At 37.7% G+C, this 25,575-nt stretch overlaps 2 protein-coding genes across 2 annotated transcripts; one reads left to right on the plus strand and one right to left on the minus strand.

Annotated features, from left to right (window-relative positions):
• Positions 1-15,767: 15,767 nt before the first annotated feature.
• On the minus strand, positions 15,768-18,649 carry LOC145138090 (WAT1-related protein At4g15540-like). Its single transcript, XM_079072239.1, has 7 exons — positions 18,352-18,649; positions 18,179-18,250; positions 17,977-18,090; positions 17,683-17,881; positions 17,434-17,592; positions 16,951-17,102; positions 15,768-16,014 (listed from the first exon to the last, which is right to left on the minus strand). The coding sequence occupies exons 1-7, from the start codon at positions 18,591-18,593 to the stop codon at positions 15,870-15,872; spliced, it is 1,083 nt and encodes a 360-aa protein (XP_078928365.1). The 5' UTR covers positions 18,594-18,649; the 3' UTR covers positions 15,768-15,869.
• A 1,568-nt stretch (positions 18,650-20,217) lies between these two features.
• Positions 20,218-22,134, plus strand: MEF1 (mitochondrial RNAediting factor 1). Its single transcript, XM_079070181.1, has one exon. The coding sequence runs from the start codon at positions 20,296-20,298 to the stop codon at positions 22,078-22,080; it is 1,785 nt and encodes a 594-aa protein (XP_078926307.1). The 5' UTR covers positions 20,218-20,295; the 3' UTR covers positions 22,081-22,134.
• The last annotated feature ends 3,441 nt before the right edge of the window (positions 22,135-25,575 follow it).

The following is a 25,575-nucleotide window of genomic DNA, read 5'->3' on the forward strand; positions in this document are numbered from 1 at the left end:
TGGACTTTTGGGCCTTTGTATTGGGCCTCGAGCTTGAATCAAGCCAAGTTAGGGGTAGAGTAGTCTTTTACCCCCAAGCATGGACTTATGGTTATGTATTGGAACCCAATTATTAATTGGGTGTTATTTTGGTGTTGACAGTTCGGGAATCTGTCAGCTAGCAGCTGGGGTTGAGTCTGCGGGACTTCAGCAGTGTGGGATTGTGTCTACGGGACTTCAGCAGTGTGAGGTGAGTTACCTTCCAGTAGCGGTGGGTCTACGGCCACAATGCCGACCCACCAGTAGGAGTTGTATGTTAGATGATTGTTTTTGTGATATTCATCTAGGTTTGCTACTACCTGATATGTTTATGTGCTAGCATGATATATTATATGTGATAGTGGTAGTAGGAGGGGAATAGTCCCCAAGTTCGGTTGTTAGGACCGAAGGGTAGGTCGGGCACCCCAGATATGTCTGACAATATGTTTATGATATGATATTATGTGGTAGTAGTGGGAGGTGAAATAGTCCTCGTATCTCGGTCGTAAGTACCGAAGGGTAGGTCGGGCACCCCAGATATGCCTGACAATATGATTATGATATGATATGTGTGGTAGTAGTAGTAGGGGTGCAATAGTCCCCAAAGTTTGGTTGTTAGGACCGACGGGTAGGTCAGCACCCCAGAATGGCTTGACATGGGTAGGTCAGCACCCCAGAATGGCTTGACATGGGTTGTCAGCACCCCAAAATAGCTTGACATGGGTTGTGAGCACCCCAAAATAGCTTGACATGGGTAGGTCGGCACCCCAGAATGGCCGGACCGGGTAGGTCGGGCACCCCAAAATTGTCTGGCAGTATGTATGCTATGTGATTGTATGGTATGTGGTATGATGGGGGAACTCACTAAGCTTTGTGCTTACGGTTTACAGTTTTGGTTTTAGGTACTCGTTTTCAAAGGAAAGGAGCCGGCTCGATCGCAGCGCATCACACTATGGTTTTCCACATATGAGATCTTTGGGATTATACTCTGATATTGTTTTATAATAGCATGTTTTGATTATTTCTACTTTGGTTTTGGCATGCCATGATATTATGGATGTTTTAATATACTGTTGGTTTTATAATAACGTATTTAAAAATGAAATTTTTGGCCTTGAAAATTGGGATGTTACATATCCGATCGAGATGTTCTGTTCACATCTCGTTTTTTGGCAGAAGTTCCATGAGGAACTAGGTACGAGGTTGCATCTTAGCACCGCTTATCATCCTCAGATTGACGGTCAGAGTGAGCGAACCATTCAGAAACTCGAGAACATGTTGAGAGCTTGTGTCATAGATTTCAGTGGGAGTTGGGACTCCTACCTTCCACTAGCTGAGTTTTCTTACAACAACAACTATCACTCAAGAATTGATGCACCACCTTTTGAGCTCCTTTATGGGCGGAAGTTTCGTACCATGTTTGTTGGGGAGAGGTTTGTCACAGATTTATGGGAAGGATTGAGGTAGTCTGTAAAGCCCGTGTTTCTAGGCTAGGCATTAAAGATGATGTAATAGTCTAGGCCAACCTTTGTAACTTGTTTTGAAATAATAAGATGTATTATTTGATTATTATGTGTTTTATACTTAATTATTATGATTTAATAAGTTAAAGATAAAAAATAAGCGTCGAAAATAAATATTATATGAACCCGATATCTATGAAGAAAGTTGTAGTGGTTGAAACAAGGATTCCAGAGATATAAAGAATACCGAAATCCGAGTTATAACGAAGAAGTTATGACCTGTTGAAGTTTCGCGACAGAACCAGCACGACGATGTGTGACGTAAAAAGTAAATTTATAGTAAAGTAATTTTTAGCCTTAGTGATCTAAACGAAAGTCGTAGTGTTCGTTAAACCGAGAGCGTGCACCAAAAGAACGCCCAAATCTGACTTTGTATGAGGAAATTATGAGTTTTCTAAGTTTCGGCTTAGCGGTATGCAGCCCGAAACTCGAATTTTAGATCGAGTGATTTTTAGCCAAAACAACCTAAACGAGAATCAAAGATCTTGTTGATAGTAGTTCAACGGTAGAAAGACAGACAAAAACGGACGTCGGATGAAGAAGTTTTGAATTTTTAACAGACTTTTCCTGTCCCGGCCTGTTAAAAATATAAATTTAAAAATAAAGTCAAAATTAGCCGACGGAGTCTAAACAAAAGTTGTAGAGCATAATTTCACCTACGCGTGGATATAAAGAACGTCAAAAATGGAGTTCGTATGCGAAAGTTACGATTTTTTGAAGTTTTGGGCACAAACTTCAAGGCTGGTCCGAAGGAGTACGCCCAGCATACTCGTGTAAGTGTTCAGGAGTTCGTCACCCTCCTTACTACTTTGCATGAGAGACACGTGTCATAGCCTTGACGCGTCCGAGCTGATCCACTTCGTACGCCCAGCGTACGAAATTACGCCCAACGATGAGTCTTCCGAGGCAGTACGCCCCGCGTACCGAAGAATTACGCCCAGCGTAATAAGGAGCTTCGGCCTCCTATAAATAGGATCCGAAGCCAGCCGATTTTTGGTTACAAATTTTTCTGTTTCTCACCCTCTACTTTCTTTTTACCTACACTAAAACCCCCAAGCCTAGAGTATCATCCTAGCATCGTAAGCAAGCCCCGAAGAGCCCGAAGATCCGGAGAAAAGAGTTTTTTGAGACGAAACTCTGCCCGCGTGAAGCCCGGTTTTTTAGAAAACATCTTGGTTTCATCGAAAAAGATTGTTTTAAGGGACGAAGTGCTGTCCAATCACCGTCTTATCAGGTGAGTGTGTAATCACTTTAATCTTACACATAGATATGAAGTATTTTCTATAAAATACGTGCTATGTGTAATTATATTGTTTGTTTATTTGAGATGGGTGTTGAATAAATGTTTTATACAAGTTCTAAACTATATATGTATTTTTATCTACAAATATGTTGGGTAAAACATGGGTAGATGAAATAGTTGATGTGTGTTAAAATGATGAGAGGCCTCGATATTTCAGTCATCTAGAGGAGTATAGATGACGACCACGGACCTTTCTAGACAGTCCAGTGGAATGCTAGCAGACTCGCAACCTGTAGGTGTTTGTGAACTTAGTGTTCAACGGTATACTCCATCCCCCACATGGTTGCCTTATTTGACATAAATTGTTGAGGAATCCCTAAAGCAGTGTTGTCACCCCGATGAAAATCCTTAGGCTAGGTCCCTTATAATAGGTGTTTAGGGACGTAAAGTGAGGATAACGGGAACGGGTAATCAGGGTTATTGTTGGTTGATAAAATTAATAAATTTATTGCTAATTGATGAAATTAATAAATTTATTTATTGTGGGGTGAAAACCCTATATGCTCACCAGGCTCCCAAGCCTGACCCACTCAACTTTCTGTATTACAGGTAGTGGACCCAGAGCATAATGTAGATGATGACGAGGGATTTTTGGATTATAGGCCAGTAGATGTAAATAACTGTTGTAAGGCTTATAATGTACTGTTTATGTTTTTGTTTTGTATCGGAACATGACATCCCGAGGTTTTGTTATATAAAGAAAATACATTTCTTTAAGAAATGCTTTGATAAATTTTATCATATTTTGTTTTGGGAACAAATTCCGCAACACCTTTTTAAAGATTACTCTGATTTTATTTTAAAAGCATAAACTAAATCGGTATTTTCTGGCCGAGAAATTTGGGGATGTCACAGTTGGTATCAAAGCATTAGTTTAAGTGAACTAGGAATTTGTAGGATTTCTAGACTTAAACTTAGAATGCTAAGTGATGATTGTGAGATGAGTGTCTATCATATTTTAGACACGAGCACTAGTATATTTTAGGAAAGATACCTAAAATACTTTTATGTGCTAAATGCTATATGTTTGTCATATATGTCATTATTTGTTCGGATCTATGGTCTGTTGCCGACCGGATCTGGAAACCTTATGTGTTTAGGATTCTAAGCGTATGACTACGACATTAGAACTAGCATGTAAACGTTTCTGAGTGATAAGGAGAATTTAAAAATCTATCGTGAATAAAGATCTAAATTCGCCTTATTTGGTATATAGATTATAATGGCAAGAACCCGAAGTGGAGCTGGAAATGCAAATAGAAATCAGCAACCTCAACCCTAAGTGATGGAACAGGTGCCTATAGTAGAAGCTGCACCAGAAACAATTACAATGGCTGGAGTACAAGCCATGATTCGGGCTATGATGGCCGAACAAAGGGAAGAGATGAGACAATTGTTGCTGAATAATAGGGATGAACCCTCAATGCCTGACGAACAACCTGAACTGAGTGATAGACAGTCAGAAGAAGGGGACGATTGTAGGAATGTCGGTCAAGCGGAACCCCCAGTGGTAGAAAGGAATGACCCGGAGGGGAAAATCAACAGAGATGGGCGTATGTATAAGAATTTCTTGGGCACCAAACCGCCAAGTCTTGCCGGAAGCCCAAAACCTGTTGAGATTATGGACTGGATCTTCGAAATGGAGATGGTATTTGAAAGCTGCAACTGTAGCGACAAGCAAAAAACTGTTTTTGCGGTCAGACAACTGAAGACCGGAGTTTTAAGCTGGTGGAAGCTATTGGCAGACACGATGCCACATGGAGAAGCCCTGAAAATGTCTTGGGAAATGTTCTTGGAGCAGTTAAAGATGCAGTACTGCTCAGAGATAGATCTGATAGATCTAAGCAATGAATTTCAGAACTTAAAAAAATAGGAAAATGAGCATTGATGACTATGCTACTGCGTTTATCGAAAATATGATGTTATTTCCATACTTAGTGCCAACTAAACTCTCAAAAATTGAGAGGTTCGCAAACGGACTGCCAGTCGACTTTGGCCCAACGGTCAAGATGGCAGCTACTCTGAAGACAGCAGTCCGAGCAGCTAAAAACGTGGAAACCCAGTTAAAGGAAAGGGGTCAGGAGAGGGTAGAGGTTGGTGAGAAAAGAAAGTTTGATGGATATTCGAGGTCGAACAAGAAGAGCAAGTTCTCGAAGTCTGGTTCGAGGAAATTTGGAGGAGGAGCCGAAGCAAAGTGGTGTGACAAGTCTAAGAAGAAACATGTTGAAAAATGTGGCGACGAGGTCACTTGTTTTAATGTGGAAAGCCAGGGCACTACTCCAGCGAGTGCACAACCAACAAAAGGGTGTGCTATGGATGCCATGAAGAAGGTCACATTTTGAAGGATTGCCCGAAGAAGATGTAACAAAGCCTAATCTCCCACCAAAGCCAAAAGCCAAAGCTTTCCAGATGACATTGGAAGCCGCAAAGGATGCAACGGATGTCGCTTCAGGTACCTTTCTTGTAAATGGATTGCCTGCCAATTTATTGTTTGATTGCGGAGCGAATTACTCCTTTATATCACATAAATTTGGTGAAAGACTAGCATTGCCTATAGAAAAACTTGATGATGCCCTAATTGTAGAAGTTGCTAGTGGCAAATTCATACCTGTTAGCGATTGTATTAGGAATATTGTCATCGACTTAAACAGAAACGAATTCCATGAGGAATGGATATAGTATCGAATTTTTGGATCCGTTAGATAGACTATCACAACCGGTAGCCATAAAAGACCTGATGTGAATTTGTTGTTGTTGTTATAGAAACGGATGCCATTCATGCATGACATGTTATTGAATGGCTTCTTATTGATATGTAAGGGATTCTCTTCTTTGTTGTTGTAGTGGCTTATTTGAGGATGATCCATGGGGTAGAATTAGTATTAGCTAAAACATTTGGCACCAAAACTAATGAAGTTCAGATGAAGGGTGCACAAGGCAGGGTGTTGAAATTAGGCTTTGAAGAGAACATAATATGATGAACAACTATCGTGGGTGCTAGAGCTTGATATAGTAAAAAATTACTCTTGTAAGCATTTGGTATAAGGAATCAAAGCTCCTAATTTCATCGGAGGTGCTGTTGTTTTTCATCAGAGCTTGGAGGAAGAGGAGATCGGAATTGATGGGTCGTCAATTGAAAACGGCTGGGTTGCATATGTACCGAACCACATGTACAAGCTTGTATGTTGTTATGGTCTTGTGATTTTGGTGAAATTAGAAAACCCATATGTACCGATCAACGTATACCAAACCATAGGTATCGATCAAAGTATACGGAACCATATGTATTGCATCCTTATGGAGTTCTAGGATTGAAAGAGGGTAGAACGAGTTGTGCACAGAAGATGCTCGGTGAAATGCGTGCACCAAAATTTTCAATCCTAGCACACCCAGTTGTTGCTAACGTTGGTTAGGCGAAGATGACAGTGTAGTGGTGAGATTGTTCTTCTCAGACCTTGAGCAAACCACTATGACCGAACACATATAAGGTGATTTTAGTTTTTACACTCACTTGAAACAAGATACATTAAGAAGATCAGTAATGGTTTCATGATAGGGTACGGCCGAAAATTTTAGCATTTGCGGTGTAGATTTCTTCGATGTGGGTTAAGAAACCACGCTTAGAGGTTGCATCGAAGTATGTCTGACTAGCCAGAAGGGGCCGAAAAAAGAAAGCTTTGATTCTTGTTTACAATCGATTATGTTGACACTCTGTTATTCTTTTGGTTGAATTTTCTTCATTTGGTTGGATTTTCTTCATTGGGTCCAGATTATACAATTTTTCCAAAATTCAAATAGAGAATGGGTACATAGCATGTCCAAGAGGTCTATGCATTCTTCTCTTGGCCCCGATTTTGGATGATTTGTTGTCAATTCGTTACATCAAGCATAAACAAAGAGCTACACCCATCGTGTTAACAGTGCATCTGGTTGTGTCTGGTGTGGATTGGCAAGGGGTTAGGATGGTTATTTGGTGATCATAGTGAATATACGCTAACCATATGTGATCGAACTGTACCTACCCGAACCGTTCATGACCGAACTGAAGATAAGTGAACCATGGATGACCGAAGTGAAGGTGCTTAAACCATGATTGACCGAGGTGAAGATGCTCGAACATAAAATTGACCAAGGTGAAGATGCTCGAACCATGGATGACCGAGGTAAGGATGCCTGAGCCACAAGTGCCAAACCGTGCATGCCCGAACCATACAATGCTCGAACCGTAGGTGCCAATTCATGTATTTCGAAGCATGGCTTTTCTAGTGGGTTTGATTTTTGTGGAAGAAAGTCATCAAAAACGAGCAGGTGACCTTGTACTTCAATATTTGTGGTATTTTTCTTTCAGTCATTTCATTGAGCACCTTTGGTGCGTTTCTCTTCTCCCTGTTTTTTTTGCTAGAATATACTAAAATATATCCATTTTCTTGACCTGTACTGGGTTTTGAAGATACCCATTTATCAACTGGATAAAGAAATAACTTAGTTCTTTCTTCCTTGCTGGGTGGATTCAACGACATATATGTGACATCCCCAATTTCACGGCCAGAAAAGACCGATTTAATTTATGTTTTTAAAATAATTTCAGAGTAATCATTTGATTAAAAGTGTTGCGGAATTTGTTCCCAGAAAAACATGATAAATATGTTATCAAATCATTTCCGAAGAAATGTATTTTATTCACTTAAACCATTGGGATGTCATTGTCAATACAAAAACATAAGCATAAACAAAACTTACATTCATTTACACTAGTGATCTACTTCTCTTTTAATCTCTCAGTGTAAAGCAACTTCGTATCGATACCTGTGATACAATTAAACTGAGTGGGTCAGGTTTGGGAGCCTGGTGAGCATATAGGGTTTTCAACCCACAATAAATAATAAACTTATTAAGTTCTCAATCAATAAATTTATTAATTTCATCAACCAAAATAATCCTAATTACCCATTCCCATTATCCTCACTTTACGTCCCTAAAACAACTATCATAAGGGACCTAGCCTAAGGATTATCACTAGGGGTGACAACATTGCTTTGGGGATTCCTCAGCAAGTTATGTCAAATAAAACAAACATCGGGGTGACAACATTGCTTTCCCTCAGCAAGTTATGTCAAACAAGACACCCTAACATAAAACAACCTATAAAGTGACAACATTGCTTCCCTCTGCAATTTATGTCAAATAAGACATGAAGTCACATCGCTGCCATGTGCTAAATCTATAACTCTTATTCATCGACGGTATTTCCCACGGGTGTTTCTCCCCGCAATACATGTCAATGGGTTTTCCATATGCTAAGTCCATAGCTCTTATTCATCGACCGTATTTCCCACGGGTGTTCCTCCCACCCCCCCCCCCCCCCCCCCCCCGCAATACATGTAAATGGGTTTTCCATACAGCTGATGAACATACTAAGGGGTTTCCCCAGCCATACATGCCCTAAAGGTACTCATGAGGGGAATAGAGTACATCGAATGAACACTCTAGTCCATTAACACCTACAGGTTGCGAGCCTGCTAGTGTTCCACAGACCGTCTAGAACAGTCCATGGTTGTCATCCATACTCTGCTGAATGACGGGGGTCAACGTTTGGGTAAGGGCTTTTCTCATATTGCACCACTCACGCCAACGTTTGAGTAAGGGCTTTTCTCATATTTCACCACTCACTCTCAACTCATGATCTATATCACTGATCATCTCATCTATCCAACTCACCTTTCATCACACACCCACTATTTAACTCATGATCTATATCACTAACTCATGAAGCTCGTCCGATCACTTCATAAAAGAACAAAGACTCCAAAGCTCTTCCAGATAAAAGTATAGGGAAAATACTGATAAAGTACTCCTGTACGCTCTCGTACCCCGACACGTAATAGTGTCAAAAAGAAGAACTAACGGATGAACACATAGTTCAAAAACACCTAATGAACATATAGTTCAAGAACACTTTATGAACATATAGTTCAAACATACGTACCGATTACAAGTCTACTAACGTTCCACTGGATTATCTAAAATAGTTTGTGGTCGTTGTCTATACTCTGGTAGATGACTAGATCATCTTAAACATCGATACCTCTCATCACTTTTATTTCATCACACATCATCTAATTCATCTACCCATGTTTTACCCAACATATTTGTAGATAAAAATATATATACAGTTTAAAACTTATATAAAACATCTATTCAACAGTCACCTTAATTAAACAATCAATATAATTACACATAGCACGTATTTTAAAGAAAATACTTCATATATATATATATATATATATATATATGTATGTATATATATATATATATATATATATATATATATATATGTGTGTGTGTGTGTAAGGTGAAAGTAACTACACACTCACATGATTTAACGATAACCGGGCAGCACTTTGTTGCCTAAAACGATCGTTTCTAATAAAACCGGGAGTTTTATTGAGAAATCGGGCTCTGCGAGGGTTGGGCTTCGAAACCGAAAAAAAAATAAATTTCCCAGGCTTCTCGGGCACTCCGGGACGTGTTTCGGGCGTTGGAAATGATCTCGGGGCATCGGGGGAAGTCAAAATAGCTAAAATATTGAAAAAGGGGCCAAAATTGCCAATTTTCTAACTTTAGCCGGGAGGGTTCGCACCCTCCTATTTATAGTATGCGAGGGTTCGGATCAGAGGGCTGAGAAGCCTCCACGCGTCAGCAGATCCGGAGCGAGGCCATGTGGGTTGCGCGTGCGAAGGGCTCGGTGGCAGCCTCTGATTGGACCGAGGTCTAGGTCCGAGACTTCGGACGTGGCACCCTCTGCGAGGCTCAGACACGCACCAAAGGGCACGCGTCGGATTCTTAGTGGACCGCGGCTTCGGACTCGGAAGGATCGCGACACGTCTTCGGATGACTCAGCAGATTTCGCCACGTGGCTCGCATGACTCACTTATTTCAGACACGTGGCACTCATACAACGAAGGTGACGTGGCCGAAGCCACCTATGCGAAATTTCTCGGTTTTCGCGCCACAACTTCTAAAATCCATAACTTTCGCATACGAGCTCCGTTTTTGACGTTCTTTATATGCACGCGTAGGTAAAATTACGTTCTACAACTTTCGTTTAGAATTATTATTTTTAACAGACCGAGACAGAAAATCCGTTAAAAATTCATAACTTCTTCATCCGACGTCCGTTTTCGTCAGACTTTTTACCGTTGTGCTATAAATGACGAGACCTTCGATTCTCGTTTAGGTCGTGTCGGCTAAAAATCGCTCGATCTAAAATTCGAGTTTTTAGCTGTCTACTGCTAAGCTGAAACTTCGAAAAATCATAACTTCCTCATACGAAGTCAGATTTGGGCGTTCTTTTTATACCTACTCTCGGTTTAACGAACACTACGAGTTTCGTTTAGATCGCTAAGGCTAAAAAGTAGTTTATCAAAAACTCACTTTTTACGACATTCGGCCCCGTGCCGGTTTTGTCGCGAAACTTCGACAGGTCATAACTTCTTCGTTATCACTCGGATTTCGATATTCTTTATATATCGGTAATCCTTGTCACGCCCACTACAAGTTTCTTAATAGATATCGGCTTTATCTAATATTTAATTTTGACGCTTATTTTTATTCTTAATTAATTAAACCCTAATAATTAAGCATAAAACACATAATTCACATAATTCCTTTTCATTTCTTCTAAATGAGTTACAAAGGTTAACCTAGACCATTATGTCAATATTAATGCCTAGCCTAGAAACACGGGCGTTACAATATATAACTATTTTGGGTAACGATTATGTTTTTTTAGAGCAAGATGTAGATTTTGTTCCACGGTGTAAGAACACCTAGCTTGGCTTTCATACAAGCTGGGTTGCATTGGCTAGAGAGAATGAACGATCGAAGATGGTGACGTTGGCCTTGGTTGATGGCAGCGTCTGTTGGAGCTAGAAGCGACCAATGACTCACACAACTGCTTGAGTGAGAAAAATAGTGGATCTATTCATGCGGCCGGACGGATGAGTTTAATCGATGTGAAGAACATAAAGTTTTCTCTAGTCAAAGTTCTTTCTTGTGGAAGCCAAAGGATTATGATTTATTTAGTAAAATTCAAAGCTCTATAGTTTTCTTACATTGGCTCTTGTGAAACGAGCAAACATGAAAGAAGTTGGACTAGTAGAGTTTTGTCACTACTGATCGCACACTAGTGCGTGCTGTCTAATCAAACAACTAAGAGTTTGCTTTTAGAAATGCGGTGTATCTCTTTTTCTTCTTTATTTTTGCATCACTAAGTTGTACATGGTGCATTTCAAGAAATAATCTGAATAGGAATAGCAACAAAAATATGGAAAATGAGTAATTCCTTTGCAACTGTTTGTTGGACAACTATATTTAGCTTTTAACAACCATATTTTTTCTTTTTGGCTGAAATGAGAATACCCTGCGCGTGATGCTAGTTCCAAGAGAAGCATAGACAAGTTGCCAACTAGTTTTCACTCCTTTTAAGGCTTGAGGGGTGCCCTCTCGCCTCCATACTCGCTAAAAGTGCTAGCTCCACTCCCATTAAAATGTTAAAACATTTGCTAAGGATCTCTCGCCATACACATAAGGACAGGAGAGAAGAGAGAGAAACTTTAATGGTGGGTTTTTATTGACTGAAATCTTTTTCTTTTTTCTTTTTTAATTTTTTTCCAATATAAATCCAATGAAACTAATACATCACCATTTTCTACCTTTTGCAATTTGGATGCTACAACTTTCTTCATCCTATGTGGCTTCAAAAAATTTGACATGGCATCAAAAGTTCTGATGCGACAACATGCTAAACATGCTACCACTCCCTATAATTTTTCTCATCCAATGAACTTTTTAATTTGATTGTTTAATTTTCCCGGCATGAATATGGCCACGAATATTTGTTTGAGAAAGACGAGCCAAAGTAGAAAATAAACAAGATTTGACTCACTAAATTTGCAAATACACAAGTTTTTTTTTAACATTAGAGGCTTTAGTAACTGTTGTAGTCTCGTGAATGAAAAAGATGGGGTCATGAAGATGGTAAAAACCTGTAACGAACGTAGCAGATCTCTGGAGATCTTTAAAGAGAAAAGGTTGAACCTCGTGAAGCAGTGGCTATTTGCTCGAGGTCCCACAGATGGCGCCACTTGATGTAACCCGAAAAATCACCATGGGGCCAATCGAGTTGAAGTTTTCGATGCGTTCTTAGTTGCCGCTAGCGAGCCCCAATGTGATTCCTGTTACACTCATAAATGAGATTGTCAGAGTCGTCCCATGACTTGCGTCCCGGGAGCAGCCTCCGACGGTCAAGTTAGTATCGATACGAAATCAGGTCGGATCCTTCGAATGGAAGGAACCCAATTGTATTTAGAGAGAGAGAGAGAGTTGGAACTTACTTATTGTGTGTGTTGAGAGGTCTATTTATACATAGTTAGATGTAACTTTTCTTGGGGAAGAAACTTAGCAGCTGGCTATGAGTTGGTTGAGGTGACTGATGTACTTTTCGCCTTGGGAAGGAGAAAACTGAAAATGGACGAACCATAGGAAAATGGCCGAACCGTCAGGAAAATGGCCGAACTGTCCAGAAATGGCCGAACCGTATGGAAATGGTTGAACCATACGGAAATGGCTGAACCGTCCGAAAATAGCCAAACTGTCGAGAAATGGTCGAACCGTCGAGAAATGGCCGAACCGTCAGGAAATGGTTGAACCGTACGAAAATAGCCGAACTGTCGAGAAATGACCGAACCATTTCTAAAAGGTCGATGAGATATACATATCAACAAGTCCCTCAAGTCTGAAGTATGAATGGGTCGATGTCTGGTCCTGCTTCGGACTTATAGTAGCACGCATATGCAATTAAATATCTTCAAGTGCATGTGAACGAGATTAGAGTTATAGCAACTCTATTCATGTTAACATTTATTCGCTATGACTTTGTATGGTCATGAAGCTTTATTAAATTGAAGGTTTCGCATATGACTGATGTGTCGAAAAAACTAACGTTGTTCGAATTTCAAGAAAAAGGGATCTGTCCAATAAGTGATATTTGAGATTGGTCATTATTTGATGAATAGGGTACCGTTGAGCTGATATTCGGAGATGTGTTCTGCTCAACGATCTTTTCAGACTGAGAGGTGAGTTTCCCTCACTGTACTTATGGGTCGAAGGCACCAAGGCCGGCCCATTGGATATGATATCCTGATATATATTGATTGATGATATGTTGAGTATGTAGTAGATCTATATGATTATATGATGGTTGTTGATATGCGTTAGACTGGTAGATCTATAGGATTACTTGTGATTAATGGTTGTATGATTATATGTCTGTTGAATATGTTTGTTATCTGTTATAAGTCGGCATGTTATGTTCGGGTTGAGACTATTGCTTTATGCTGTCAGTCAACCAACTGGGGAAATCCAACCGAAAGGTTCTGGGCTAGGGTATTCCAACCGGGAGGTTGTGGGCCAGGGTAATCCAACCGGGAGGTTGTGGACCCAGTACGTGATATGCAGAGCAATCCAACTGGGAGGTTGTGGGCCAGGGTAAGCCAACCGGGAAGTTGTAGGCCAGGGTAAGCCAACCGGGAGGTTGTGGACCCAGCATGCAGGATTGTGTATGTTATATGTTTGTGTGGTGGTACTTTAGGGGAACTCACTAAGCTTTGACTTATAGTTTCAGTTTGTTGTTTCAGGTACTTTAGATGACCGTGGAAAGGCGAAGGCGTGATCGTGTACAACCTTTGGTTTTATGTTATTTGGATTTTGGGATACTCTGATTACTGAAATACACTTTTGAAACAATGACTTTGTAATCAATTATGGTTTTGGGTTGTTTTTGAAAAGTTAAAATTTATTGTGATTTTTGGGATGTTACATTGGGACATATTAAGCCATGCAAAGGCTTAAAGCTTCCGACTTTATGGATTAGGACCTTATTTTGGAGTAAATTTGAAGTTTGGACGTTAGGGTCTTAAGGGATTAAGCCATCTATATAAGGAATTGTTCACATACCAGTACATTGGGTGTACTTATGAGTACGTTGTGCATACTGGGTTCGAACCCCGTGTCCTTGTCGGCGTGATTCTCCTGTTAGTGCGGGGATTCTCCGGTTCAGCAGCCTGAGCATCTATTTGTTTATCAGCGGATCCAGGTGAGTTTGCTCACTATACTAGAGGACACTAGGGTTGTATGTGCTTGTTGTCTTTGTGACTCTTGTTGTATGTCTGTATGCCTGTTTACTATATGTATGTAGGGTGAAATAGACTCGTACGGTTGAAAAATATTGATTGAGTTGAAATAGACTCGGGGGGGGGGGTGAAATAGACCCAGTACAGCCTTGAGCTGACATTAGAGTTGAAATAGACTCATGGGTGAAATGGACCCGGTACAACCTTGAGCTGACGAATATGTATGGTATGTGGTATTTTGGGGAACTCACTAAGCTTTGTGCTTACGGTCTTCAGTTTATGTTTCAGATACTTCCGGTTCGAAGGGGAAGAGCTCGAGATGATCACATTGCGCATACCATGATTTTCCACCTTATTTGACCCTCATGTATTTTTGGATGATTGTTGACATACTTTGATTTCCTTTATGATTTTTGTAAACATGTTTGGTTGATGGTTTTATTAATACAAAAATGAAATTTTTGGTTATAAATTTTGGGACGTTACACTTCAAGGATCAATCTTGCATGAAATCCTCACTCCAAAACCACCAAAAACACTCCAAAAATAGATGAGAGGATATGGGAGAAGCTCAAAATATGTGGGGGAGGCTAGGGTTGCTCTCAAGGGGTTCTAAATAAGATGGAGGTTGAGAAAATGCCCTAAAACATGAATCATTACCTTTAAATACATTGAAAACCCTAAAAATCATGAGCTGGGCTTGCCTATCTTCCACTCCGTGGGAGACAAATTTCCATGTCGTGGAAGGAAATTTGCCACTCCATGGCGCTTGCCACGTCGTGGAGGCAATTTGCCACTCCGTGGCGACATGCTTTCATCCAATTTCACTCCAAGTTCAAACAATTATAGCTTCTTCATTTCAACTCCGTTTTCGGCATTCTTTATATGCACAAATAGGTATTGACGAGCCCCACGTATACTTTTGACTAAAAACTATCAAGCTAAAATCATTAATTCGTGCAAGAAGCCTGATATATCACCTTTCCAATATTACCCTTTTGCTTCAAGGCACAAATCGAGAGCTTTAATTACTTATTCCAACATTATCAACATACGAAAGAGTCTAAACATTATTCCTTTGAGGCCAAAAACCCTCACTTGATCAAATTCCAGCCCAATGTCCAGAGATTAGAATTTCACTAGAACTAGGTGTTACATCATAATACCTCAAAAGATCGGATGTAACAGGTGGGTGCGGTTTGAAATGGGGCCTATTTTGTTTTTTTAATTTATTATTATTATTAAAAAATAAATGATACATAAATTAAACAAATTAATAAAGACAATATTGTTATTTCATGTTTGATAATAATGAATCATATGAGTTTAAAACTCATTAAGGACGGTCCGAATAAAAAATAAAACATAAGGACAATACAAAACATGCGGATCGAACCAAATCACATGTATTAATGGTCACAAATTCAGTAATTGGTAAAAATTTTTTTTGACAAACATGGTTTATGTGGTTTCTAAAACTTGCGTGAATGGTTCTTTTTACTAACACCGTTAGTTTTCGCCCATTATTGTGAGTGTAATTTAGTATTTTCAGTTAGGTAGCAGGGATTGAGTTTGTAACCCTGGGTATGGGTGGTGCAAAGAGAAGTTGATCCGGTGGTTGATGGTGTTGGTTTCGAGTGAACATGTGAGATGTATATGGTGATATAATTGTGGCTAATAAAGGTGTTTGGTGGTGGCTGAAATGGTGGTTGTGGGTGGTATTTGGTGGAGTTTGTGTGACAAAAAGAAATATTAAATAAGATTTTTAACAATGTTGATTTTTTTTACAATATATATACACTGCAATCTTGATTTTTTTTTTTTAATAAGAAGTTAATGAATGCATGGACCCTGTTCAAGATTGTGATGTGGTTGGAGCAAAGGAGCGGTGATTTGAATGGACGATGGAGATTCCTCTTTGGCTTTTCCCCATACCACTCCATAAAACCCTACTGTTATTATAATGCCCCCCATAACACTGCATCATACACCACAACAATTTAAATAATAATATATGTTAAAATATTATTATTTTATATGCAATTGTATACACTATACCGTAGTTATATTTATTAATTAATCCCCATTAATTTGGTACAACCTCAAAATCATGTCCCCTTTTAAAGTTTACATTATATATGAGACTGGAAAATAATAATTAAAGACCAAATTAATCCCTTCATAAAATAAAATATATATTTTAAGGGATTGTTTGATGTAGTTTAAGGTTGCGTATTATGACTTTACCGATGATTCTTTTAGTGTTAGGGAAACCGAATTTGATTTAAATGTTTTAATATGAATCAATCAATATGAATATTGAATAGGATAGGATTTGTAAAAAAAAAACGTATTATGACTTTACCGATGATTCTTTTAGTGTTAGGTAAACCGAATTTGATTTAAATGTTTTATTTTAATATGAATCAATCAATCAATATGAATAGGATTTGTAAAATAATAAAAAAAAAAAGACTAACCATTAATCTAATTTGACTTTCCGGAAATAGTCATTTTTTATATATTTCTCATAAACAGTTATAAAATTCAATATTTTCTACGAAATTGATAACTCCTGTTTAAGACATTTTTGTTTATACTTTTTCTCGTTGTTTTTTGTAAAGCTCTCTCAATTTAACATTATATCCTCGTACTAGGAAACTTGATTTTTGCCGCAAAAATGGTTTTTTTTTAATCCTCACGATAAACAAAACTTCATTTTTTTTCATAAATTTTTATAAATTTTGCAATAATATGAATAATATTCAGTAATATATATACGTCAGGTCTGTTTTAGTTGTTGGAGAATCGGTTGATGAAGTATTGTTTGTGTAAAAACTAATATATATGATGATATTGGAATTGTATTATGTAAAAGTAAAAGGAAATTTAGAGGATGTAATGGTAATTTAACCTTCCGAGATGTAGCAAATCACCGAGAAACAAGACGCCCATAACAATCGCTATCACAATCGTTAACGGCTTGAACATCGCCACGTACACAGGGCCTTTCAACCGCAGCGTCCAGATTTGTATCACAACATTCAAGAATCCAGAAGAAAACCCCTGCCATGTGTTACTATATTATCATCCATCTCTCTTCTTTTCCACATTTAGATGGATGATATTTAGAATATAGTATATTTTAAATGTAAAATGAGGCATATATATAAAAAAAAATTGACAGGGAAAAACTAATATTTTTTAATTTAAGACTTCCCTTGTTTTAACAATATAAAGTTATGTTTTGTTATGAAAATAGTTTTTTAAAGATTCACACCACAAAAAAGAAAAATTTTTAAAAAAAGTTTCCTAAAAAAACCATGATGAATTTCACTATGCAGAGTGAATTTCACAGTGATTTTTTTTTCTAAGGAGGTAGATCTTAGTATCTTACCATATATAGTATAGTGACCAAAAGAAGATTAGGTTTTAGTTTCCAAGCATCTAAATCTTGTGCCATCACTAATCCCGCAACCCCTGCTACAAACAATCCACTTATCCCGAATACGAACACCACCATCACGTCCACCGGATACTCTTTCATTATCTTCGCCTGCATGCAATCACTTTTTCTTACTTCTTAACAACATACGCATACAGATTCATCTTCAATTTCGAATATTTATGGCTTTTAATTAGCTACCTGGGCAACCAGAGCGAAGGCAAGTAAAAAATATTGACTTGCGAGTAAAATTCCTCCGACAATCCAGTTTATGCTAATCGGGTTTGATAAAACTGAAGGACCACTGTAAACTGTCGCTATAATTGCTCCTGATATTGACACTATTGTTCCTATGATTTTCGCTTGACTTGTATTGCTTCGGAAATCTATCGATTCCATCCTTTTATAACACATACAAATAACATATATAAAGAATCAATCATGTTTCTTAATTTCCCTTTAAAACGATTCATATGTATTGTTGAAGATGAGAACCTGAAGAAGAAGGCGAGAATGAATGTAAACGCAGGTGAAAGGTTGCTCATGATCGAGGATAGAGTTGGAGAACTGTACTTCAGACCGATATATCCGAAAATTTGAGACAAATACCTGTATAATTTACCTCAAAAAGATTAAGCAGATCGATATACCCAAATTGTTGGTGTGAACTGTGATTTGTGAATTCAGAGAAGCTTACATGAGGACACTAAGCATGAATATTTTCCCAGCAATCGAGAAATTGATGGGTGGAACTGGAACGCTTGTTCTTCTGCAACAAAATTCAGTAAACTTTGATACCCCAAATTAAAAATAGACCCTCAATTAATGGTTTGATGAAGAAAGCTAGGATGAAAATTGCAGGGTAGGTACCTATGGAGGATGAAAGGGAGAGGTAAGATGAAGATGAAGCCGATGAAGAAGACATAGAAAGTGAAGACATAAGAGTTGATTCCATTAGCAGATGCTGATTTATAGAGTGTGTTACCACTAACAACCATCAATTCCACCAGCACCATTGCTGCAAATGGTAATACATCTTTGTACAAGAAGCTACCTCTCTCTGTTTCCTCAACACCCATTCTCTCTCTAGATTTCTCACTCTTAGGTGTCATTGGCGATAAGAAGTTCAATAGTATCTTAATCTCACCAACTTCTTTTTTTTTTTTTTGTGAATTCACGTATTTGGCTTCATTTATTTAAGCATTAATGTTTTTTATTCTTTTGCTCAAATTACAGAAACAGCCCCTTAACTTCCTATGTTCGAAGTTTAATCTCTCGTTCCAGCTGAAAGACCTTCTTGTTCAAATTAAAAAGAACAAATTACACGAATGGTCCTTTAGGTTTATAGTTTTTCCCTAAAATGGTCCTTACGAAACTTTTTTCCCTGAGATGGTCCCTAAGGAGCAAACCTTGCACACAAAAGGCCCCTGTGACTAACTTTGTTAACAGATTCCGTTAAATGATTGTGAATGACGAAAAATACCCTTTGGTTTTTTGCACACAAATGGTCCTTAGACACACACACACACACACACACACACACTCTCTCTCTCTCTCTCTCTCTCTCTCAAACACATACATACGTACACAAGAACACATACATAAGTACACAAGAACACATATACCCCTTACTCCTTCGTTTTCACATTCTTTCCTTCAACAAATCACTAGCTTCTCTTCGTTTTAACAGAAGAATCGATGCTGAAAACTCAGATCAACAAGGAGTGATACAAATACACTTCGATCAAACAACCCCAAAAATTTGGAGGGTGCCCTCTTTCAGTTTTTAATCGATGTTTCTTCCCCAAAAATTCACCACCGATTATGGTGTCTCAAAGCTTCTGTCGATTAGTGATAATTTGTGGTTAATCGGATCTCCCTTAAACCCAAAATCAAAGATTGAATCCGAGTTTAAAGTCACCCTATTGGAAACCAACCTCTGAATCTAAATTCATTATCGGATTTTGATTGAAGATTACATCTAGGTTTAAATCGTTGTTGCTGAAAACCTGCATCACTCACCTTCATGTTACCCATCGGATTTTGTAATTGGATCGAACTTTGGTGGAGGACCCAAATCATATTGGAAAACTCGATTCTCTGTTCAACGTGTTCTTACAAGGCATCATCGAGATGCCAAGAGACTTCCCAGGAACATAATTTTACAGCTTGAAGAAAGCAGTATCACTTATTTAGAAAGAACTAATGGTGATTATCACTGATAAGGGTGGGTTTGGAAGAACGAAAAGCATAGTCTTCACCAGATGTCCTGTAACATTGGAGTGAATCCCACCGAATTCACCAAGAATTCTCTACATTCCTCAGAGAATTTTGCCAATTTGATGATCTTTTACCATTATTGTTTCTTTTTTCTATATGAATAAATTTGTTCCGACGATGGTAGCTTCAGTGAGGAGACAGTGACAAGTTTTGAGGTTAGGGATTTGGGAAGTGATGGGTGGATATGTGTGTTTGAGAGAGAGAATGAGAGAGAGAGAAAGAAAAAGAGAGAGTCTAAGGACCATTTGTGTGCAAAAAAACAAAGGGTATTTTTGTCATTCACAATCATTTAACGGAATCTGTTAACAAAGTTAGTCACAGGGGCCTTTTGTGTGCAAGGTTTACTCCTTAGGGACCATCTTAGGGAAAAAAAGTTTCGTAAGGACTATTTTAGCGAAAAAAATATAAACCTAAAGGACCATTCATGTAATTTGTTCAATTAAAAAGTAAAATCATCCTTTACTATCTTTCGTCGGTGTATAACTGTATATGTTGCATAACTTTTGGGTGGCGCTTAAATATCTGCTCTAAAATATGCTTTATATTCCCCAACGATGTGTGCAAGAAGGAATCCAGTTGAGATTTGAACAAAATTACAGAAACGTATGTGACCTCCTTCTTTCTGTAACCCGATCAAGAACACTCCCTAAAGGACTACAACTCCATGGTCATATCATCAAATTAGGCTTTCAAATAATCCCACTCGTGTCTCACTATTTAATCAATTTCTACTCAAAAACCCAGCTCCCAATCGACTCCCAGCGAGTTTTCAACGAAACCAATATCAAATCATCAACCACTTGGAGTTCCATTATCTCTTCTTTTGCCCAGAATGAGCTCCCTATTCTTGCACTCGAGTATTTTAAGAGGATGGTCGATTATGGTGTTCGTCCAGATGACCATATTTTCCCGAGTGCCACGAAAGCCTCTGCTATTCTTTCAAACTATAACGTCGGGAGGTCAGTGCACTGCCTTGCCTTGAAAACTGGGTATGGTTTTGATGTGTTCGTCGCCAGTTCGGTGGTGGACATGTATGCGAAATGTGGGAAGATTCAAGACGCACGTAACATGTTCGACGAAATGCCTATGAGAAATGTAGTTTCATGGAGTGGGATGATTTATGGGTATGCGCAGTTGGGCGAACATGAAGAAGCTCTATGGCTTTTCAAGCAAGCTTTATTTGAGAAATTGGAGGTTAACGACTTCACATTCACAAGTGTCATTCGAGTTTGTGGCAACACAACGCTACTCGGACTAGGTCAGCAGCTACATGGGCTATCTTTGAAATTGAGCTTCGATTCATCAAGCTTCATAGGAAGTGCTCTAATCTCTATGTATTCAAAATGTGGAATCATCAAACCAGCTTATCAGATTTTCCAAGAAACACCCATCAAGAACTTAGGAATGTGGAACGCAATGCTCATAGCATGTGCTCAACATTCACATACAAATAAAGCCTTTGAACTATTCCAAGAAATGGAATCAAGCGGCATGAAACCAAATTTCATAACTTTTCTTTGTACACTCTATGCATGTAGCCATTCAGGACTAGTGGAAAAGGGTAAGTATTATTTCAACCTAATGAAACATTACAAGATTGAGCCAACTGATCAGCATTATGCTTCAATGGTGGACATATTTGGAAGAGCTAATAAACTAGATGAAGCACTCTCAATTATAAAGGAAATGCCAATCAAACGCACAGAATGTGTATGGGGGGCATTATTGACCGGATGTAGACTCCATGGAAATACAGAATTAGCAGCTTATGCTGCTGACAAAGTGTTTGAATTAGGTCCTGTTAGTTCAGGCATGCATGTTTTATTATCTAATGCTTATGCTTCTGTTGGAAGATATGAAGAGGCTGCAAGAGCCAGAAAGATGTTAAGGGACACAGGGGTAAAAAAGGAAACTGGTTTAAGCTGGGTTGAGGAGGGTAATATGGTCCATACTTTTGCTGCAGGGGACAGGCGACATTTGAGATCAAAAGAGATTTATGAAAAGTTGGAGGATTTAGAAGATGAGATGGTGGAAGCTGGTTATGTTGCTGATACGAGTTATGTGTTGAGAGAAGTTGGTGGTGAAGAGAAAAGTATGGCAATTAGATATCATAGTGAAAGATTAGCAATTGCATTTGCTTTAATTACATTTAAGGACAAAAGACCGATTAGGGTTATGAAGAATTTGAGGATTTGTGGTGATTGTCACACTGCAATAAAGTTTATGTCAAAATGCTGTGGTAGAGTGATTATTGTTAGGGATAATAATAGATTTCATCGGTTTGAAGATGGGAAATGCTCTTGTAGTGATTATTGGTGATTATATTGTTAGACATGGATACATCGTTTTTATTTTTATTTTTATTTTTTTACATTTGTGTTGTGTTTTGCTCTCTAATCTCTATCGATGATGAAGTATTATCATGGTGTATAAGTAAGTACATATGTTTTTGCATCTTTTCCAAGATTATGATAAATGAATTGGTTGCTACCGAGACAAGTGTTATGAATTTTCTTTCACCGAAAAAGAAAAGTTCAATTATTCGATTTAAATATCCGTAAAAAAGGATTAATCAGATATGACTACAATATGTATATTATGCTAATATGCTTATTAAACAGTTCAAGAAGATAATACATCACAAAACAGAAAGTCTTGATATTTGTGAAAAGCATTAGGACATGTTTAGAATTTCATGTATTAAATGATAAAATACGTAATGATTTTGTTCCTTTAGTGATTGTATACGGCTTAAAGTGTTTGGTAAACAGTTAAAAAAAACCATTTTAAAACATGCATGTTTGAACAACAGAAAAACAAGATAGAAATTGCAGATGGAGTCATGGAGGAACACATATATATGTGTAAACATGACCTAACTATTTAATCATGATGTTCACAATAAAAATTAATCAAGCTATAGGAAGAACAACATAAGCAATTAAAGAACTGTTGGATAATTATGGGACCATTTCATGTACGATATATTATTAAATCCAATTATTATGGTAAGAATATAAATTGTTGATGGACCGATTTATAGAATATTAACTTACCTTGTGGGTTGAGTTTCCGGTTTGACTCAAGATCCTCAAGATCTCTTCCATCTCTCACATTAGGGTATATCTCCATCTATATATACATGTGATGAGGAGCAATCGACACACACGAAAATACACATGTAAATTCGTTTAGGGTTTGCTGAGGGATTTTAGAGAGAGCTCTTGAGATCAACTGGAAAACCCAACCCTAGTTCTTCAGATCCGAAGATTATAATGAAATCGGGTATGTAATCGTTCTTTAATGTTTAAGTTTTCTTTTAATGAGATTCGAGTTTAAAGATTCAATGTTTATGCTTCCGCGTTTTATGTTTTGGTTATGAAAATAACCAACAAGAACACCCAAAGTTATTTATATAATTCATTGTCCCTTGAGGTATGCTGGCCTGCTGGGCTCTAGCTCCTCGTTAGCTAGTTGCTTTTGTTTTCAAGAACGTGATGTTCAAGAGGAAAAATAATAATGAATACATACAAAGTAAAAGTTATATCACAAAGTTTTCTTTTATGATTACATAATTTTAATGGATAATCTTAAGTTTAATTAAGTTGACAAAGAAAATGATCTATGAGCTCCCTTGGTATGTATGTTTAGAAAAACATCCCGTTTATCTTCAAAACTTCTCTAGAAATTTCAACAATATTCCACTAAGAATACTGAAATGGGGTCAAGTCTTCAAAACAAACACTTTATAAGAAATTTTCACTACTAAAAAATAGAACTTTAACGACACTTGAATTAGGCACACACTGGTTTTATGCAGACAAAAACATGTGTTGTAAAATAAATGTCATTTTTGTGAAAATTGAAGGTTACGACATGCACTTTTACATGTCATGTCTCTGTGTCATAATCGAAAAAAACAGAGTACACCTCAAAATATGCCTGCCATCTTCTATGTGTCGTCTTATAATTCCTAAACCCCGCTTTCATCTACTTCCTATCTTCATGAAATCGACGATCGAAGAATTAGGGCCTTTCATGAACCACACCGATGATTGAGGGTTCTCTTTGACTTCTCACGGTCACAACACCAACGATTGAGGGTTATCCGTCCCTACTCCACCTCATGTCGGCCTACTCCATCTACTTTTGTCCCTGGAACTATCTTCGTATGAGCTTTCACAACTTTCTTAAGCAGGACCAGGTCGAAGTTATCTTTCTATCTCCTCTTTACACTCAACACATTGTTTATTAATTTGATTGATTAACGGATCCACAATCTCACGTTTTTGTTGATCTAAAGCAATAAAGAGTGATCATGATTCAAGGTTTGTTATAGTTTCTCATATTCATTGATTTTTGCTATATTTGTGGAAAAATCACCATGATCGATTTGGCTTTCTTTTATCAGATCCTATTTAGTTTTTCCTTACTTAGCTTTAGATGTAAAGCTTCAATTTTTCATTAGGCATTATCATGCCTCCTTATGCTCCCGGTTCTTCAGTTTCAATGTAAAAAAATTGTATTTTTTTTACTCTTGTTATCTTAATGAGTTTGTGTGATCTATTAATTTATGTTAATGTTGGTTGGCCTATAGGATATGGTCTATTGATTTAAAAGTTCTAAAATCTTGAGAGGAGGCCACTTATATCTTTCTACTTATAATAGCAACATAATTATAAAAAAATATTATAGTTGATAGAAAATAAATTCATATGTTTTAATTTTTGATTATGATAATTATTTTAGAGTAGGTTGTTGCTTTACTATTGAGGTCAAAGCATAAGGAACATGGAAGCAACATATCTAAGGAGTTTGTAGACAAAAACAGTTTCATTGCGTAAAACGGGGTCACTGACGGTTGTTACTTTTTTATATGGGTCTAATGTTAATTACAAATGTGGATTGTTGATTTGAATAAATTTGCATGCGAAAAACTTTCTCACCATACTTACATACTATACAAATTATAGGAGTATGTCATCCATATTAGCAATGTATTATATTTGTTTGCCATTGAAATGAATATTTGTATTTGACATATTGTATTTTGTGCAATGGATTATATTTTTGTATATGATATTTTATTTTATATTATGAGACATTAAATGTGTGATTTAATTTGAATATTAGTAAATTTAAAAATAATACATCTTATAAATTCTGTCAAAAATCATGGCATACAAAATGTGATAGGAATCGATAACACAATAATGGAAAACAGAAATTGAATGCTTGATTACTATGAACTTCAAGTGGAAATAACAGAATAATAATTCAGAGAAGTTAATCAAATGATTGTCCTTCCTGACCTAAATCAGAGAGGATCTCAAAGAGATGACCTCCTGCCCAAGCTAATGCCGAAGACTCAAAATACAAATGCAAAAATATTCGATGCCTCACTACTCCTATCACTACTCTATTTATACTATTCATGAGATAATTCTAGATAGGATGCAAAATAGATAATAATAGATATTACGATTAAGTCCCCCATGTTTACCCATATATTTATGTAAGACCCATAACACATTCTCTATCAATACCACCATCTTGAAGAAGAGGCTTGTCCTCAAGCCGGGGGTTAGGAAATTGACTTTTTGTTTGCAAGGCACTTTTGCTTCTTTGATTGGAACTTGCTGCCATGGAATCAGCGATTGCTTTCCTTATCCCGACTCAAGGGCGTTTTTGTCATTTTGACACAAAATAGAAAGTGGGAAAAGGATTGAACTTTTTGAGAAAGGGGGAGTGCATGAGGCTGGTACTCTAAGATGGATAGGCTTAGAACGCATAGTACCTGATTTGGATGGTAGT

This window comes from Lactuca virosa, chromosome 9 (assembly GCF_052849685.1).
Source record: "Lactuca virosa cultivar CGN04683 chromosome 9, Lactuca_virosa_CGN04683_v6, whole genome shotgun sequence".
Taxonomy (NCBI): domain Eukaryota; kingdom Viridiplantae; phylum Streptophyta; class Magnoliopsida; order Asterales; family Asteraceae; genus Lactuca; species Lactuca virosa.

Bases quoted from the DNA above. Each gene is read 5' to 3' on its own strand.
- MEF1 (XM_079070181.1), top strand. From the start codon at position 20,296: ATGCTTTATATTCCCCAACGATGTGTGCAAGAAGGAATCCAGTTGAGA.
- LOC145138090 (XM_079072239.1), bottom strand. From the start codon at position 18,593: ATGACACCTAAGAGTGAGAAATCTAGAGAGAGAATGGGTGTTGAGGAA. The intron at 18,251-18,351 runs GTACCTACCCTG...ATTTTGTTGCAG, and splicing joins CTCCCTTTCATCCTCCATAG to AAGAACAAGCGTTCCAGTTC. The intron at 16,015-16,950 runs GTTAAATTACCA...TGTATGATGCAG, and splicing joins GATTTGCTACATCTCGGAAG to TGTTATGGGGGGCATTATAA.